General features: G+C 46.8%; 1 protein-coding gene across 5 annotated transcripts in view; it reads right to left on the minus strand.

Annotated features, from left to right (window-relative positions):
• The window catches only part of LOC110004054 (receptor-type tyrosine-protein phosphatase mu), a 106,065-nt gene that overhangs the window by 72,490 nt on the left and 18,575 nt on the right, over positions 1 to 15,000 (minus strand). For all 5 annotated transcript variants that reach the window (XM_065948666.1, XM_065948670.1, XM_065948667.1 and 2 more), the window contains exons 8-12: positions 8,433 to 8,586; positions 6,724 to 6,887; positions 6,528 to 6,637; positions 6,187 to 6,388; positions 5,779 to 5,881 (exon numbers count right to left, since the gene is read on the minus strand). In XM_065948666.1, coding sequence (XP_065804738.1) covers positions 5,779 to 5,881; positions 6,187 to 6,388; positions 6,528 to 6,637; positions 6,724 to 6,887; positions 8,433 to 8,586 — 733 coding nt within the window. The remainder of the gene's footprint in view (positions 1 to 5,778; positions 5,882 to 6,186; positions 6,389 to 6,527; positions 6,638 to 6,723; positions 6,888 to 8,432; positions 8,587 to 15,000) is intronic.

A 15,000-nucleotide genomic window follows, 5' to 3' on the forward strand; every position in this document is an offset into this window, starting at 1 on the left:
GAAAGCAGCTTCATGCCCTCTGTGATGGAGTTTAATGAACCTGTAGAAACATCCAAACTGAAGTCTGAGAGTCCTTTAAAGATCTGCTCCTGCACATGCTGCCACCCCCTCTCCGAAACCTCTAGAAACCTGACAAGCTCCATCAACTGTCCCATCTCTCCTAAACCTGTCCTGATAGGATGAAAAGTTTTCGACCGTGTCAGGGACTGAACGAACAGCTCCAGAACCTCTCGGCTCTGAAACTCTCAACAAGCCTCAAAAGCCCGGCAGCACGGCATCAGCACAATTTTAAACAACTGCATCCCACCAGCAGGTGTCACACCGACTTTACACACACCATGGCTGTGATTCACACACTCACTGAGCTGCACCTGAACGCAACGCGGCCAGTTCTCAACACTGTTTGTGTCCTCGGGGACGCTGGGAACAATAGTTGTGTTTTTCACAGGAACCAGATTCAGGACAGAAGTCATATATCACAACACACACACACACACATGCACGCATGCACGCACACACACACTCACACACCTGCTGTAATACACACAATCACACATTGAGGGTGTGGATGGTGAAAATGCTGTATTGTCACATTTCCTGCTGGACAGGAAACTAAAGGAGGACAGGAAGACACACACACGTTCACACACACACACACACACACACACACACACACACACACACACACACACACACACACACACACACACACACACACACACACACACGCACACACTGCAGTATTGTTTAATTCCCACAGACACAAACAGAAAGAAACAGATTTGTCTAATTTTTCTCTCTTTCTTCTTCTTCTTGCTTTTGATTTATTTCTCTTTCTGGTCTCTCTCTCTCCTCCCCCTCACACCTCTTTCTCTTTATCCCCTTTCTTACTCTCGCTCTCTCTCTTTTCTCTCTCTCTGTCTCTGACAAACCGTCTCCAATCACATCTCTTCACGCTCTCGTCGCAGCACTTGTTGTGTGTGTTTGTGACAGTAATCTGATTACAGCTGCAGGTCGCCGGCGGCAACACCTTTTGTCCTGCAATCTGAGGCTCTTATACATCAGAGTGTGTTCTGTCATGTGTGTGTGTGTGTGTGTGTGTGTGTAGAGTGCCTGCAGGCCGACACACACTCTGGTGTCAGAAGAGACAAAAGCAAAGTTAAATATAAACACACAAACATGAAATCGTATCTCAGAGCAGCATCTGTTCAATCTGATGGATTTCACATCAGCTATCATGTCAATTAACACACCGCACGTCTCTCTCACACACACACACACACACACACACACACACACACACACACACACACACACACACACACACACACACACACACACACACACACGTTCTTTTCATCTCTGTCTTGTTCTGACATAAAAGAAAAACAGAAATCTCGTTCTTTCTGAGATTATCTGTGTTTTCTCTGTTCTCTCGTCGTCAGCCGATGTGTCTACATGTGTTCAATACGAGTGCTCTGCTCTCCCAGGACGCCTAAATGCCACATTAGCCGGGTGTGTTATATCTGAATTGAAGAAAAAGTGAGGACGTTCAGTGTTTGATAAAAATCAGAGCATGAAAGTGTCCTGTTGGAGGATTTCCTCTTTCTGTGTTTCTCTCTTTGGCATTTTTCTTTCTGAGAAAGACTCCATCATTAAATCTTTAAATCTACAAGGAGCCAACAGGAAGTCTCTTGTGGACTGATTATTCCCTTTCATAAATGTTAATGAACTCTCATGTTTGTCCACCTCCTGCGACGATGGAGCTCGTCTCCATGTGTGACGTGAATCAGGAACAAGTTTCAGTGTTTAAGGCTCAGTTTTGTCTGCTGCAGTGTACCACAGGGCGCTGTCTGAGGCCCCCTTTTATTTTCATTAGCTCTGATGTTCCTCCATCACCACTGCCCTCACTGTGTCTTTAAACGTGTCATCTTAACACCGAAATCTGTGTTCACTCTGACTCAACGTTGATTTCTGACTTGACTATGGTGACAGAGCTTAATGAGCATTCGGTTAAGAAAATAAAAGCCTCAGTCCGATGTGGAGATGAGCTCCGATGCTTTTATTGTTGCAGCTCATGTCATTATTGTTTGTAGAAAAGATAAACTGTCAGTTAATGAACAGAGATGAAATGAAGCGTCGATGTGTGTCCTGTCAGCTGTAAGTGTGTGTGTGTGTGTGTGTGTGTGTGTGTGTATGATTGACACATTAGCTGTTAATCCCCTGTTAATCCTCGGTGTTAGCAGCAAGCTCTGATTAGCCCCGCCTGCTGATCGTTAATTAACCAAATCCCTCGTTACAGCACAGGGACGGAGAGAAGACAGCTGTTGACATGACGACTGTTACCGCGGATACCACCTCCCTCGGGGCCCTGACAACGGAGTGTGTGTGTCAGAGTCAAGTGAAAAAAGTTTGTATTAATTATTTGTTAGTGTCCACATTAACATTTTAGAAACATTATTTTGAAAGGGTTTGTTTGTTCACTGAATTAACAGTCGTGTTTAATATCAGTCTGGTTTCTGTTATTTATAAAGAACATATCTTTATTTGTTAATAAGTAAAAGAGGAGGTGTTGGTCCTGAGGGTTCTTTAAAACAATATGATCCATTCATACACACTCACACACTGATGGTAGAGGCCGCTGAGTAAAGAGTCCATCAGTATTAACTCATCCATTCATACACTGATGGTAGAGGCCGCTGAGTAAAGAGTCCATCAGTATTAACTCATCCATTCATACACTGATGGTAGAGGCCGCTGAGTAAAGAGTCCATCAGTATTAACTCATCCATTCACACGCTGATGGTAGAGGCCGCTGTGTAAAGAGTCCATCAGTATTAACTCATCCATTCACACACTGATGGTAGAGGCTGCTGTGTAAAGAGTCCATCAGTATTAACTCATCCATTCACACACTGATGGTAGAGGCCGCTGAGTAAAGAGTCCGTCAGTATTAACTCATCCATTCACACACATTCACACACTGATGGTAGAGGCTGCTGAGTAAAGAGTCCGTCAGTATTAACTCATCCATTCATACACATTCACACACTGATGGTAGAGGCTGCTGAGTAAAGAGTCCATCAGTATTAACTCATCCATTCACACACTGATGGTAGAGGCTGCTGAGTAAAGAGTCCATCAGTATTAACTCATCCATTCACACGCTGATGGTAGAGGCTGCTGAGTAAAGAGTCCATCAGTATTAACTCATCCATTCACACACTGATGGTAGAGGCCGCTGTGTAAAGAGTCCATCAGTATTAACTCATCCATTCACACGCTGATGGTAGAGGCTGCTGAGTATAGAGTCCATCAGTATTAACTCATCCATTCATACACATTCACACGCTGATGGTAGAGGCTGCTGAGTAAAGAGTCCGTCAGTATTAACTCATCCATTCACACACTGATGGTAGAGGCCGCTGTGAAAAGAGTCCATCAGTATTAACTCATCCATTCACACACTGATGGTAGAGGCCACTGAGTAAAGAGTCCATCAGTATTAACTCATCCATTCACACACTGATGGTAGAGGCTGCTGTGTAAAGAGTCCATCAGTATTAACTCATCCATTCACACACATTCACACACTGATGGTAGAGGCCGCTGAGTAAAGAGTCCATCAGTATTAACTCATCCATTCACACACTGATGGTAGAGGCCGCTGAGTAAAGAGTCCATCAGTATTAACTCATCCATTCACACACTGATGGTAGAGGCTGCTGTGTAAAGAGTCCATCAGTATTAACTCATCCATTCACACACATTCACACACTGATGGTAGAGGCCGCTGAGTAAAGAGTCCATCAGTATTAACTCATCCATTCACACACTGATGGTAGAGGCTGCTGTGTAAAGAGTCCATCAGTATTAACTCATCCATTCACACACATTCACACACTGATGGTAGAGGCTGCTGAGTAAAGAGTCCATCAGTATTAACTCATCCATTCACACACTGATGGTAGAGGCCGCTGAGTGAAGCGTCCGTCAGTATTAACTCATCCATTCACACACATTCACACACTGATGGTAGAGGCTGCTGAGTAAAGAGTCCATCAGTATTAACTCATCCATTCACACACTGATGGTAGAGGCCGCTGTGTAAAGAGTCCGTCAGTATTAACTCATCCATTCACACACATTCACACACTGATGGTAGAGGCTGCTGAGTAAAGAGTCCATCAGTATTAACTCATCCATTCACACGCTGATGGTAGAGGCTGCTGAGTAAAGAGTCCATCAGTATTAACTCATCCATTCACACACTGATGGTAGAGGCCGCTGTGTAAAGAGTCCATCAGTATTAACTCATCCATTCACACGCTGATGGTAGAGGCTGCTGAGTAAAGAGTCCATCAGTATTAACTCATCCATTCACACACTGATGGTAGAGGCCGCTGTGTAAAGAGTCCATCAGTATTAACTCATCCATTCACACACTGATGGTAGAGGCCGCTGTGTAAAGAGTCCATCAGTATTAACTCATCCATTCATACACATTCACACGCTGATGGTAGAGGCTGCTGAGTAAAGAGTCCGTCAGTATTAACTCATCCATTCACACACTGATGGTAGAGGCTGCTGTGAAAAGAGTCCATCAGTATTAACTCATCCATTCACACACTGATGGTAGAGGCCACTGAGTAAAGAGTCCATCAGTATTAACTCATCCATTCACACACTGATGGTAGAGGCTGCTGTGTAAAGAGTCCATCAGTATTAACTCATCCATTCACACACTGATGGTAGAGGCTGCTGTGTAAAGAGTCCATCAGTATTAACTCATCCATTCACACACATTCACACACTGATGGTAGAGGCCGCTGAGTAAAGAGTCCATCAGTATTAACTCATCCATTCACACACTGATGGTAGAGGCCGCTGAGTAAAGAGTCCATCAGTATTAACTCATCCATTCACACACTGATGGTAGAGGCTGCTGTGTAAAGAGTCCATCAGTATTAACTCATCCATTCACACACATTCACACACTGATGGTAGAGGCCGCTGAGTAAAGAGTCCATCAGTATTAACTCATCCATTCACACACTGATGGTAGAGGCTGCTGTGTAAAGAGTCCATCAGTATCAACTCATCCATTCACACACATTCACACACTGATGGTAGAGGCTGCTGAGTAAAGAGTCCATCAGTATTAACTCATCCATTCACACACTGATGGTAGAGGCCGCTGAGTGAAGCGTCCGTCAATATTAACTCATCCATTCATATTGTTACCGTTCCTTTGAGCTGTTTGACCTCACTTTGGGATCCCTAACCACTTCCTGTTTCTGTGCTTAACTTCCTGTCCTAACCTTCCATCTACCAGAGGGCCTTTCTTTATTTCAAAATAAAAGCACACAGCAAGTAAAGTACTCTCAGCTTGAGACAGAACAAACTTTCACAATAAAAGCTTAAGTATTTTATTCTTTAATTTGAAATAATGTCAAACATACGATTAAATATTAATGGTGATTTAAGAATTAAATTGTTTGACAGCCCTGATGTAAATGTGTCTAAATTAAACAGGTGAGAGGATTTTTATGAACAGCGTGTTTGAATCCGTCACAATAAAAGCTCTGACAGGAAACAGACCGTTTGATGTTTCAGTCCCACTTCATGTCGTGTTTAATGTTTAAACGTTTCAAACATAAAAACTTTATGAGGCCAAAGATTGATGCTGCTGAATATTTCAACATCTGTGTGTGTGTGTGTGTGTGTGTGTGTGTGTGTGTGTGTGTGTGTGTGTGTGTGTGTGTGACTGTGTGTTACCTGACAGGAGCTCCTCGGCTCTGAGCTGGTTTCAGCAGGACGGTGACGGTGGAGTCGGTCTGATTGAGAGGAGACTCCTGGTCGTACGCAGGCATCAGAGGAGCTGAGGAGACACGACGTGTCAACAAACCCTTTTTAACATTTAAATCTTTGTTTGTTTGTTTTTATAATAACATATGATCATCAGGTTGTCTGAGTTCAAAGACAAATGAGCTGTACAGGTGAGCAGGTATGAGCAGGATTAAGGTGATCAGGATTAAGAATTAAACCCAGAACATTTTTTTTATTCAGAATCATGATGATTTAGCCCCTGAGTCTGTGGCTGGGAAACCCCTTTAGAAATTAACCCATGCTTTGTTTTGGTGCCTATAAACCTTTACTGTGACGCTCTTATTTTGAAGGGCTCACCTGAGATCTTGGTGGTGAACTGGGTGATCACCGGAGGTCCAAAGCCCTTAACGGTGGAGGCTCTTATTGTGAAGGAGTAGGTGGAGCCTGGGTAGAGGCCCATGAAGACGTGGCTGGTCTCATTGGCCGGTTTGAACACCTTGCCGCTCTGATTGGACAGGTCGAACTCTGTGTCAAAGGAGCTCAGGGCTTTGTAGGAGATCTGTGGGGTACACAGGGGATTGTGGGTAATGGAGTCTTCTTCACCTGCAGTCCAAACTGACTTACATGTCAGGATTTGTTTCATGGTTGTCTCTTCCTGTTTCTGTTGTGAGTTTCTGAACATTTGTCGGTGTGCTCACCTCATACTGGCGGATGAGGCCGTACGTCTGCAGCGGTTCTCTCCAGCTCAGACTGATCTGCTGCTCGTAGCTGCTGCCCACGATGGAGTCCACGGGGACGGCTCCAGGGACTGAGACACAAAGAGTTCAAAAAACTTTATTTAAATAAAGAGAGGCAGACAAAGGGTCTCAAAGAGTTACACCACTCGTCTCCTACCGTCCTCGTCCGTCAGCACCAGCAGCTCCTCGCTCTCCTTGCGTCCCTCTGGGTTACTCAGGGCGAGTCGCAGGCTGACGTTGGTGAACGGCGGAAGGTTACGTACGGTGTGCTGAGGCACGGAGCTCAGAGTGTCGTACACCACCTCCTCCTTTACCGGCTCCCTGCAGGACGACATCATTTAGCCCCTCCCTCTATTAACATAAACCCCTCCCACTCTTTACATAAGACCCTCCATGTGTTTACCTGTTAGCCCCTCCCTGTGTTTACCTGTCAGACCCTCCATGTGTTTACCTGTTAGCCCCTCCCTGTGTTTACCTGTTAGCCCCTCCATGTGTTTACCTGTTAGCCCCTCCCTGTGTTTACCTGTTAGCCCCTCCCTGTGTTTACCTGTCAGCCCCTCCCTGTGTTTACCTGTCAGCCCCTCCATGTGTTTACCTGTCAGCCCCTCCCTGTGTTTACCTGTCAGCCCCTCCATGTGTTTACCTGTCAGCCCCTCCCTGTGTTTACCTGTCAGCCCCTCCCTGTGTTTACCTGTCAGACCCTCCCTGTGTTTACCTGTCAGCCCCTCCATGTGTTTACCTGTCAGCCCCTCCCTGTGTTTACCTGTTAGCCCCTCCCTGTGTTTACCTGTCAGCCCCTCCATGTGTTTACCTGTCAGCCCCTCCCTGTGTTTACCTGTCAGCCCCTCCCTGTGTTTACCTGTCAGCCCCTCCATGTGTTTACCTGTCAGCCCCTCCCTGTGTTTACCTGTTAGCCCCTCCATGTGTTTACCTGTCAGCCCCTCCCTGTGTTTACCTGTCAGACCCTCCCTGTGTTTACCTGTCAGCCCCTCCATGTGTTTACCTGTCAGCCCCTCCCTGTGTTTACCTGTCAGCCCCTCCCTGTGTTTACCTGTCAGACCCTCCCTGTGTTTACCTGTCAGCCCCTCCATGTGTTTACCTGTCAGCCCCTCCCTGTGTTTACCTGTCAGCCCCTCCATGTGTTTACCTGTCAGCCCCTCCCTGTGTTTACCTGTCAGCCCCTCCATGTGTTTACCTGTCAGCCCCTCCCTGTGTTTACCTGTTAGCCCCTCCCTGTGTTTACCTGTTAGCCCCTCCCTGTGTTTACCTGTCAGCCCCTCCCTGTGTTTACCTGTTAGCCCCTCCCTGTGTTTACTTGTCAGCCCCTCCATGTGTTTACCTGTCAGCCCCTCCATGTGTTTACCTGTTAGCCCCTCCATGTGTTTACCTGTCAGCCCCTCCCTGTGTTTACCTGTCAGACCCTCCATGTGTTTACCTGTCAGCCCCTCCCTGTGTTTACTTGTTAGCCCCTCCCTGTGTTTACCTGTTAGCCCCTCCATGTGTTTACTTGTTAGCCCCTCCCTGTGTTTACCTGTTAGCCCCTCCATGTGTTTACCTGTCAGCCCCTCCCTGTGTTTACCTGTTAGCCCCTCCCTGTGTTTACCTGTCAGACCCTCCATGTGTTTACCTGTTAGCCCCTCCCTGTGTTTACCTGTTAGCCCCTCCATGTGTTTACCTGTTAGCCCCTCCATGTGTTTACCTGTTAGCCCCTCCATGTGTTTACCTGTTAGCCCCTCCTTGTGTTTACCTGTTAGCCCCTCCTTGTGTTTACCCTTTACCTGTTAGCCCCTCCCCTTGATAATCAGTAGCCCTTGTCTTTCTTTCCCTTTTGGTGTTAACCTCTTAGCGGCCCCTCCCCCCGTGTACCTGCTGGGGGCCCCTGCTGGTCTGTAGTGGTACTGCACTGTCAGGTTGTAGCTGTGGCAGCGGGTCACGTTGTATCCAAACGGCTCCCAGCGAATCGTCACCTGTTTGGACTGAATGTCGACGACCTCGAGACGCCGCGGGCCGTGCATTGGATCTGACACGCACACACACACACGCACACACAAACACACACACACACACACACACACACACAGAAGCATTAACTTCATGTTTGTTTGTTAAACATGTCTGAGCTCATGTTGGGACATCAGATGGTCAGAGTTCATCGTGTCAGAGATGATTTAACAGGATTGTTTTTACAGTTTTTTAAATTAGTTTGATTTAATAATCGTCTCTTTCTGACATTAGAAACAAAAGATATAAATCCATCCATGATCAAAACGTTTGTTTTATCACTTTAAAGTCGTCATCCTTGTGTCACTGCTGATATCAAATCTGAAAACAGCCTAAACCCTACATACTTCCTGTCAGCAGCTCCGTCATGCTCTGCCATCCGCTCAGTCTGAGGTCAACTCAGCACTCAGCCAATCAGCAGGCAGCATGCTGCACAGGAGACCCCCAGTATCTGCTCTGATCTCCTGCGGCTCAAATCTCTGCATCACACCGGTGTTTCGGCAGCAACTGAATCCCAAAACACCAGACACCTCCTTCAGTTTATCTCCAACAGCAACAAGAGGAGAGGAGACTGAGAGGAAACAAGTCCAAGAGGAGACATGTCTGAGAGGAGACAAGAGAGGTTTGGTTTTCAAAATACCTTTTATTTTACCACTACCAGGAGAAAATTATAACACTGTCACATCATCACTCAGATCAAGAGAAGGAAATAAATAAATAAAAAAAAAATAAAACATAAAACAAAACAAGTGCAACAAAAATCACAACATCAACAAAAACAACATTTACTGCATCAAAAATGAATAATCAGCTCTCCATCCCCACCCACAGAGCACAAAGCTTCTTCCACAGCCCATACACTATTAAAGTCTTGCACATTGTCCATCATTTGATAATAGGCAAATTCTACCTTTAGTCTGGCCTTCAAAAGTCCCTCCAGAACCAGCACCGGTTCCACACAGCCAGTACCCTGAGCTCGGTTCTTGCGTGTAAGCCAAATGGCCAACTTAGCAGAGCCAGATAAAAAGTTCATCAGTGTATGTACAGTCTTTTTCTTTGCAGAATACTTTGGCCCAAAAACAAACACTGCATAAGAGAAATCCTCCCCGAGAGCTTCAAACAAGCTTTTCATAAGGACAAACAAGAGTGAGAGCCTGGGACACTCAACAAACAGATGAGACAAAGTTTCAGTTAGTGAACAAAACAAACACTCCTCTCCCACCCCTGGATCAATGTGCGCTCTGTATCTGTTCGTGGCTATAACCCCATGCACAACTCTCCACTGGAGATCTGCTGTTCTCTTCTCAACAGGCAGCTTGTACAGGGACCGCCAGCTGCCTTTCGGGGAAACCTCTGGGCCAAAAAACTCGATCCACCTCGACTCTTTCACTCCCGACAGACCACGAAGATGTAGGACCTTAACACAGGACTGATAGAGTGCCTTTTTCCCTGCATCCTGGAACTTTCCCAGAACAGGAGTACTAAAGGACAGCAGCCCACCTCCTCTTTCCTGCCACTCCCCGACATCTGGGGTAACAGACAAAGATGGGAAGCTGTATTCGCCCTCTTCACTCCACTGCTCACACAGATTCTCAATGTTTAGAAATGTCACAAGTTTTACTGGAAGTGCAGCAAAGACTTCCTCCACCACTCTTTCAACCACCCGGCTGGAGGTGATATTGGTCCTTTCTTTGAGGGCGTCCAGGGTCAGTCTTACCAGGTGACCCAGTTTTGTGCAGCCTGCCTCTCTGAAACTGGCCCGGAGACTGGCTGACTGCAAAGTTGGAGTCCTTATGAAATCATTAAAAAATAACGGTTCCTCAAAGATCCACATTCCCAGACTCTCAGTTTTTTCCCTTTTGACTGTGTACATTTTCCATGCCTGCATTACAGACATATAAAAGGATGTTAATCCAGTGAGATCCACCTCCTCAAGTTTTAACAGAAAGAGCTGCTTAGTGTACCCCAGCCGTCCAGCTCTCCTCAGCAGCAGTCGAGCGATGTCCATCCAGCTGGGACCACAAGTGAAAAGGAGTCTCTGTGCAGTCTGGAGTCTGAATGAGGCAATTTTTGACTGAATGTCTATAAGTCCATGTCCCCCTTCAGCCACCGGCAGGTAGAGGACTGCCGCCTGGACCCAGTGTTTGCCTGACCAGAAGAAGTCCAGGATGGCCCTTTGAATGTCCTCCACCAGCCCTCTTGGAGGTGTCAAAGCCACAAGTCTGTGCCAGAGAGTCGAGGCAACCAAGTTATTGACCACCAGAACTCTTCCCCTATACGACAACTGGGGTAGCAACCATTTCCATTTAGACAACCGAGCGCACACTTTCTCCCTAACTCCCTCCCAGTTTTTACTTTTAAAGCCCTCGGTACCCAAATAAACCCCCAACACCTTCAACCCCTCCCTCCCCCACTCAAGTCCACCAGGCAGACTGGGCACTGCCTGGTCCCTCCACTCTCCCACCAGTAAGGCACCACTTTTTTCCCAGTTCACCCGTGCAGCTGTTGCCCTTTCATACAGGGACAGGGTGTCCCGCAGACACCGAACGTCCCCCTGATTGGAGATGAAGATGTTTACATCATCAGCATAGGCAGAAATTGTAGGGGGACATTCAATGCTAAAGAAAGCCCGCTGAGCCGGCCCCTCAACCTGCACAGCAAGGGCTCAATAGCCAAGCTATACAGCTGGCCGGAGATGGGACAACCTTGTCTGATCCCTCGCCGTACAGGGATTGGCCGACTCAACCCCGCCCCCATCTTCACCAAACACTGTGCATCCTGATACAACAAACCAACTAATGACACAAAACCATCCCCAAAACCAAAAGACCTCAGTGCAGAAAACAAATACGAGTGATCCACCCTGTCAAACGCCTTCTCTTGATCCAGAGACACAATGCCAACATTTAGATTATAGATTTTACACACATCAATGACATCTCTGATAAGAAAAACATTATCCATGATTGTCCGGTCTGGAACACAGTAACTCTGGTCTTTATGGACCACACTTCCCAGAACGTCCTTTAGTCTGTTCGATAAAGCTCTGGAGAAGATCTTGTAGTCCGCACAAAGCAAAGCAACCGGCCTCCAGTTTTTTAACAATGCCAGGTCACCTTTCTTGGGGAGCAAGGAAAGAACTGCTCTCTTACAAGAACCAGGAAGAGACCCGGTCCTGCAACACTCCATTAAAACACTATGCAGGTCAGACCCAAGGATATTCCAGAACCTCTTAAAAAAGTCTGTGGACAACCCATCTATTCCAGGTGCTCTTCCTGTTGCCATCTGAGTGACAGCAGCAGTGAGCTCCTCCAGAGACAGCTCCCCTTCCAGAAGAGACCTCTCCTCCACACTGAGCTGAGGGAGACCCTCCAGGAGCTCCCTGCGACACTCCTGGCTGCAACTCTCTGCTCCAAACAGATCCTCATAGAACTGCATGGCGTGACTGCTCATTTCCTTTGGATCAGCTGTTATTCGACCTCCTGGCAGTTTCAGACAAGTCAGCAGCTTTTTTTGAGCCACAGATCTCTCAAGATTGAAAAAGAAAGACGTTGGGGCATCCATGTCTTTGAGTTGAAGGAAACGACTCCGCACAAGAGCTCCCTTCACCCTCTCCTGCAGGAAAGAGCTCAACTCCATACGTTTCTCCTTCAGCAGGGTACCAGTGGTGGGATCCACACTCCCATTTAACCCCTCCTCAAGGTTCTTAATGTTGTCCTCAAGATTTTTAATGACTGTTTTTAATCTAGCAGAAGAGTGTGACGTGTACTGCTGACAAAAAACACGAATCTGAGCTTTACCAACCTCCCACCAAAGCTTCAAAGAATCAAACTCAACTTTTCTTAATTGCCACTGATCCCAAAAACACCCAAAGTTTTTACAGAAAACATTGTCCAGTAGAAGCTTGTTATTAAAATGCCAGAAGGACTTAGCCCTTTCACCTGGTGAAATAATCAGCTCCACACTAACAAAATGGTGATCAGTGAAGCCGACAGGCAGAATATTACAATGAATTAATCTGGGGTTGAGAGTTCTGGAGATGTAAACCCTGTCCAGTCTAGCTGCACACACCCTGTTACTGTTAACCCTGACCCATGTATACTGTCTGGATTGTGGATGTTTCACTCTAAATGTGTCCAACAAATCCAGGTGAGAGATGACAGTTTTTAAAGTCTGGGATGAATGTGGATGTGGCTCCTCTCCTATTCTATCCACGGTGAAATCAAGTGTGCAGTTAAAATCACCACCAAGAATGATCTGATCCTGATTATAGATCACTAACTCCTTTTGGAGGCGGGTATAGAAAGCTACCCTTTCAGCTCCATTATTTGGAGCATAAATATTAGTGAAGCAGAAAACAGTGTCCTCTATTTCTGCTCTTACAATTAAAAGCCTTCCCTTTACAATTTCAGCACAAGAGACGATCTTTACATTTGCAGATGCTCTAAACAAAATGGCTACTCCTGCACTAAAGTTGGTGCCATGGCTAAGGTAGTTAGAGCCCTCCCACCATAAACCCCAATCTGTCTCATCTGATGGTGTGGTATGAGTCTCTTGTAAAAACAAGATATCGATGTTTTTCTGAGTTGAGATCTCAGAGATAAGGCCCCTTTTCTGTCTGTCTCTCCCACCATTAATGTTAAGAGATCCTATCTTAAGACTCCTCATAGAAAGATCAGAGAGAAAGAACAGACAAGTAGACACAAACAGGGAGCAGTAGAAGAAGAAAAACACCTTGTGATGCATGATCATTTCTTTGTCTTCTTCACGCTCTTACGTCCAACTTTCCTCAGTGCGGTGATGTGCTTTTTAAGACGGAACCGTTTTTTCGCGTCCAGGAGGTCAAACCCAACCTGTCTTTTCAGTATGCTGACTGACTTTATGAACTTTTCAGTATCACTAAAGTAGTCACTTATTTTTACTGATTTGTTGTATGTTTCGTCCATAAATTGATTGATTGACTCTAAAGAATAAAGACCAGAGCCACTATTTGGCAAATCAGCAATGGATGCATTGTCTGACTCATAATCTTCATCCATGTCCTCTCCTTCACATGATGCCTGGCTACAACACACTGTCTTACCTTCCTTCAATGAAACATCTACAACTGCAGAACTTGTGGAATCTTCAGTTTTATCATTATCTACAGTCTGTGATTTTTCTGTAGCCTGAGAGCTGGTCGAAGCCACTTCTACCTCAGCCACGGCCTCAGCACAAGGCGCAGGCGCGGACGCGGCCTCTGCCGCAGGCACGGACGCGGCCCCCGCCCCAGGCGCGGGCGCGGAAGCGGCCCCCGCCCCAGGCGCGGGCGCGGACGCGGCCCCCGTCCCAGGCGCGGACGCGGCCCCCGCCACATGCGCCACACTAACAGAGCCGCCCGCGTCAGCGGCAGCACTAGCCGCCTCCTGCTGTCTGTGCGGACACGCAAAACGTTTGTGTCCCACATCACCACACTCAAAACACTTCAGTTGTCCCGAGCTCGCATACACCATATAACAAGCGTCACCGTGTTTCACTCTAAAGGAAACCTCCAGAGTCTGTGTGGGCGAATCCAAAAACATGAACACCTGACGCCGCAAAGATTGGACATGTTTCAGTTTGGGATCTTTACACCCTAGACTCACAGTTTTGAACCCACTCGCAAACTTCCCAAACCTGCGGAGTTCGTTCTCTAACAAGTCGTTAGAAATAAACGGCGGAACACCGGATACGGTGATCCGCGTAGAGGGAACCGACAACGGGGAAACCTGCACAAACAAATCCCTAATGAACACACCACTCTCAATCAGCTGATACACAAGAGGCTCACTCTTCAGAAAAACAACCACAGCCTTGTTCATTCGGGATGCATACAAAAGTTTATCATGGCCTACCTGTTCACCTGCAGCTAACAGAACCTCCTCCACGGTGACAGTACCGTTCGGAGGGACTATCCGAACTCCCTGTCGGAGAGTCGGAGGTGGCGTCTCAGCAGACGCCATTCCTCCCTCCAACCCCTCCAACGATCTGTCTTACACAGCCAACAACACTCAATACAAATATGAAAACAATCTGACCTGATCATGCACTTTGAAAACAGTAGAAAGGATAGCAAACAATTCAATCTCCGCGCCACTCGCAACACCACCACCGTCACTCACACTCACACTCACACTCACCGGAAACCGGAAACCGGAAACGGAAACGGAGAGGAGAAGAGAGGAGAGGAGAGGAGACTGAGAGGAAACAAGTCCAAGAGGAGACATGTCTGAGAGGAGACAAGAGAGGAGACAAGAGAGGAGACAAGTCTGAAAGGAGACAAGATATGAGACACGTCTGAGAGGAGACAAGAGAGGAGACAAGAGAGGAGACAAGTCTGAAAGGAGACAAGAGATGAGACACGTCTGAGAGGAGACAAGAGAGGAGACAAGAGAGGAGACAAGAGAGGAGACAT

The sequence above is a fragment of the Labrus bergylta genome, chromosome 20 (assembly GCF_963930695.1).
Source record: "Labrus bergylta chromosome 20, fLabBer1.1, whole genome shotgun sequence".
NCBI classification, from domain to species: domain Eukaryota; kingdom Metazoa; phylum Chordata; class Actinopteri; order Labriformes; family Labridae; genus Labrus; species Labrus bergylta.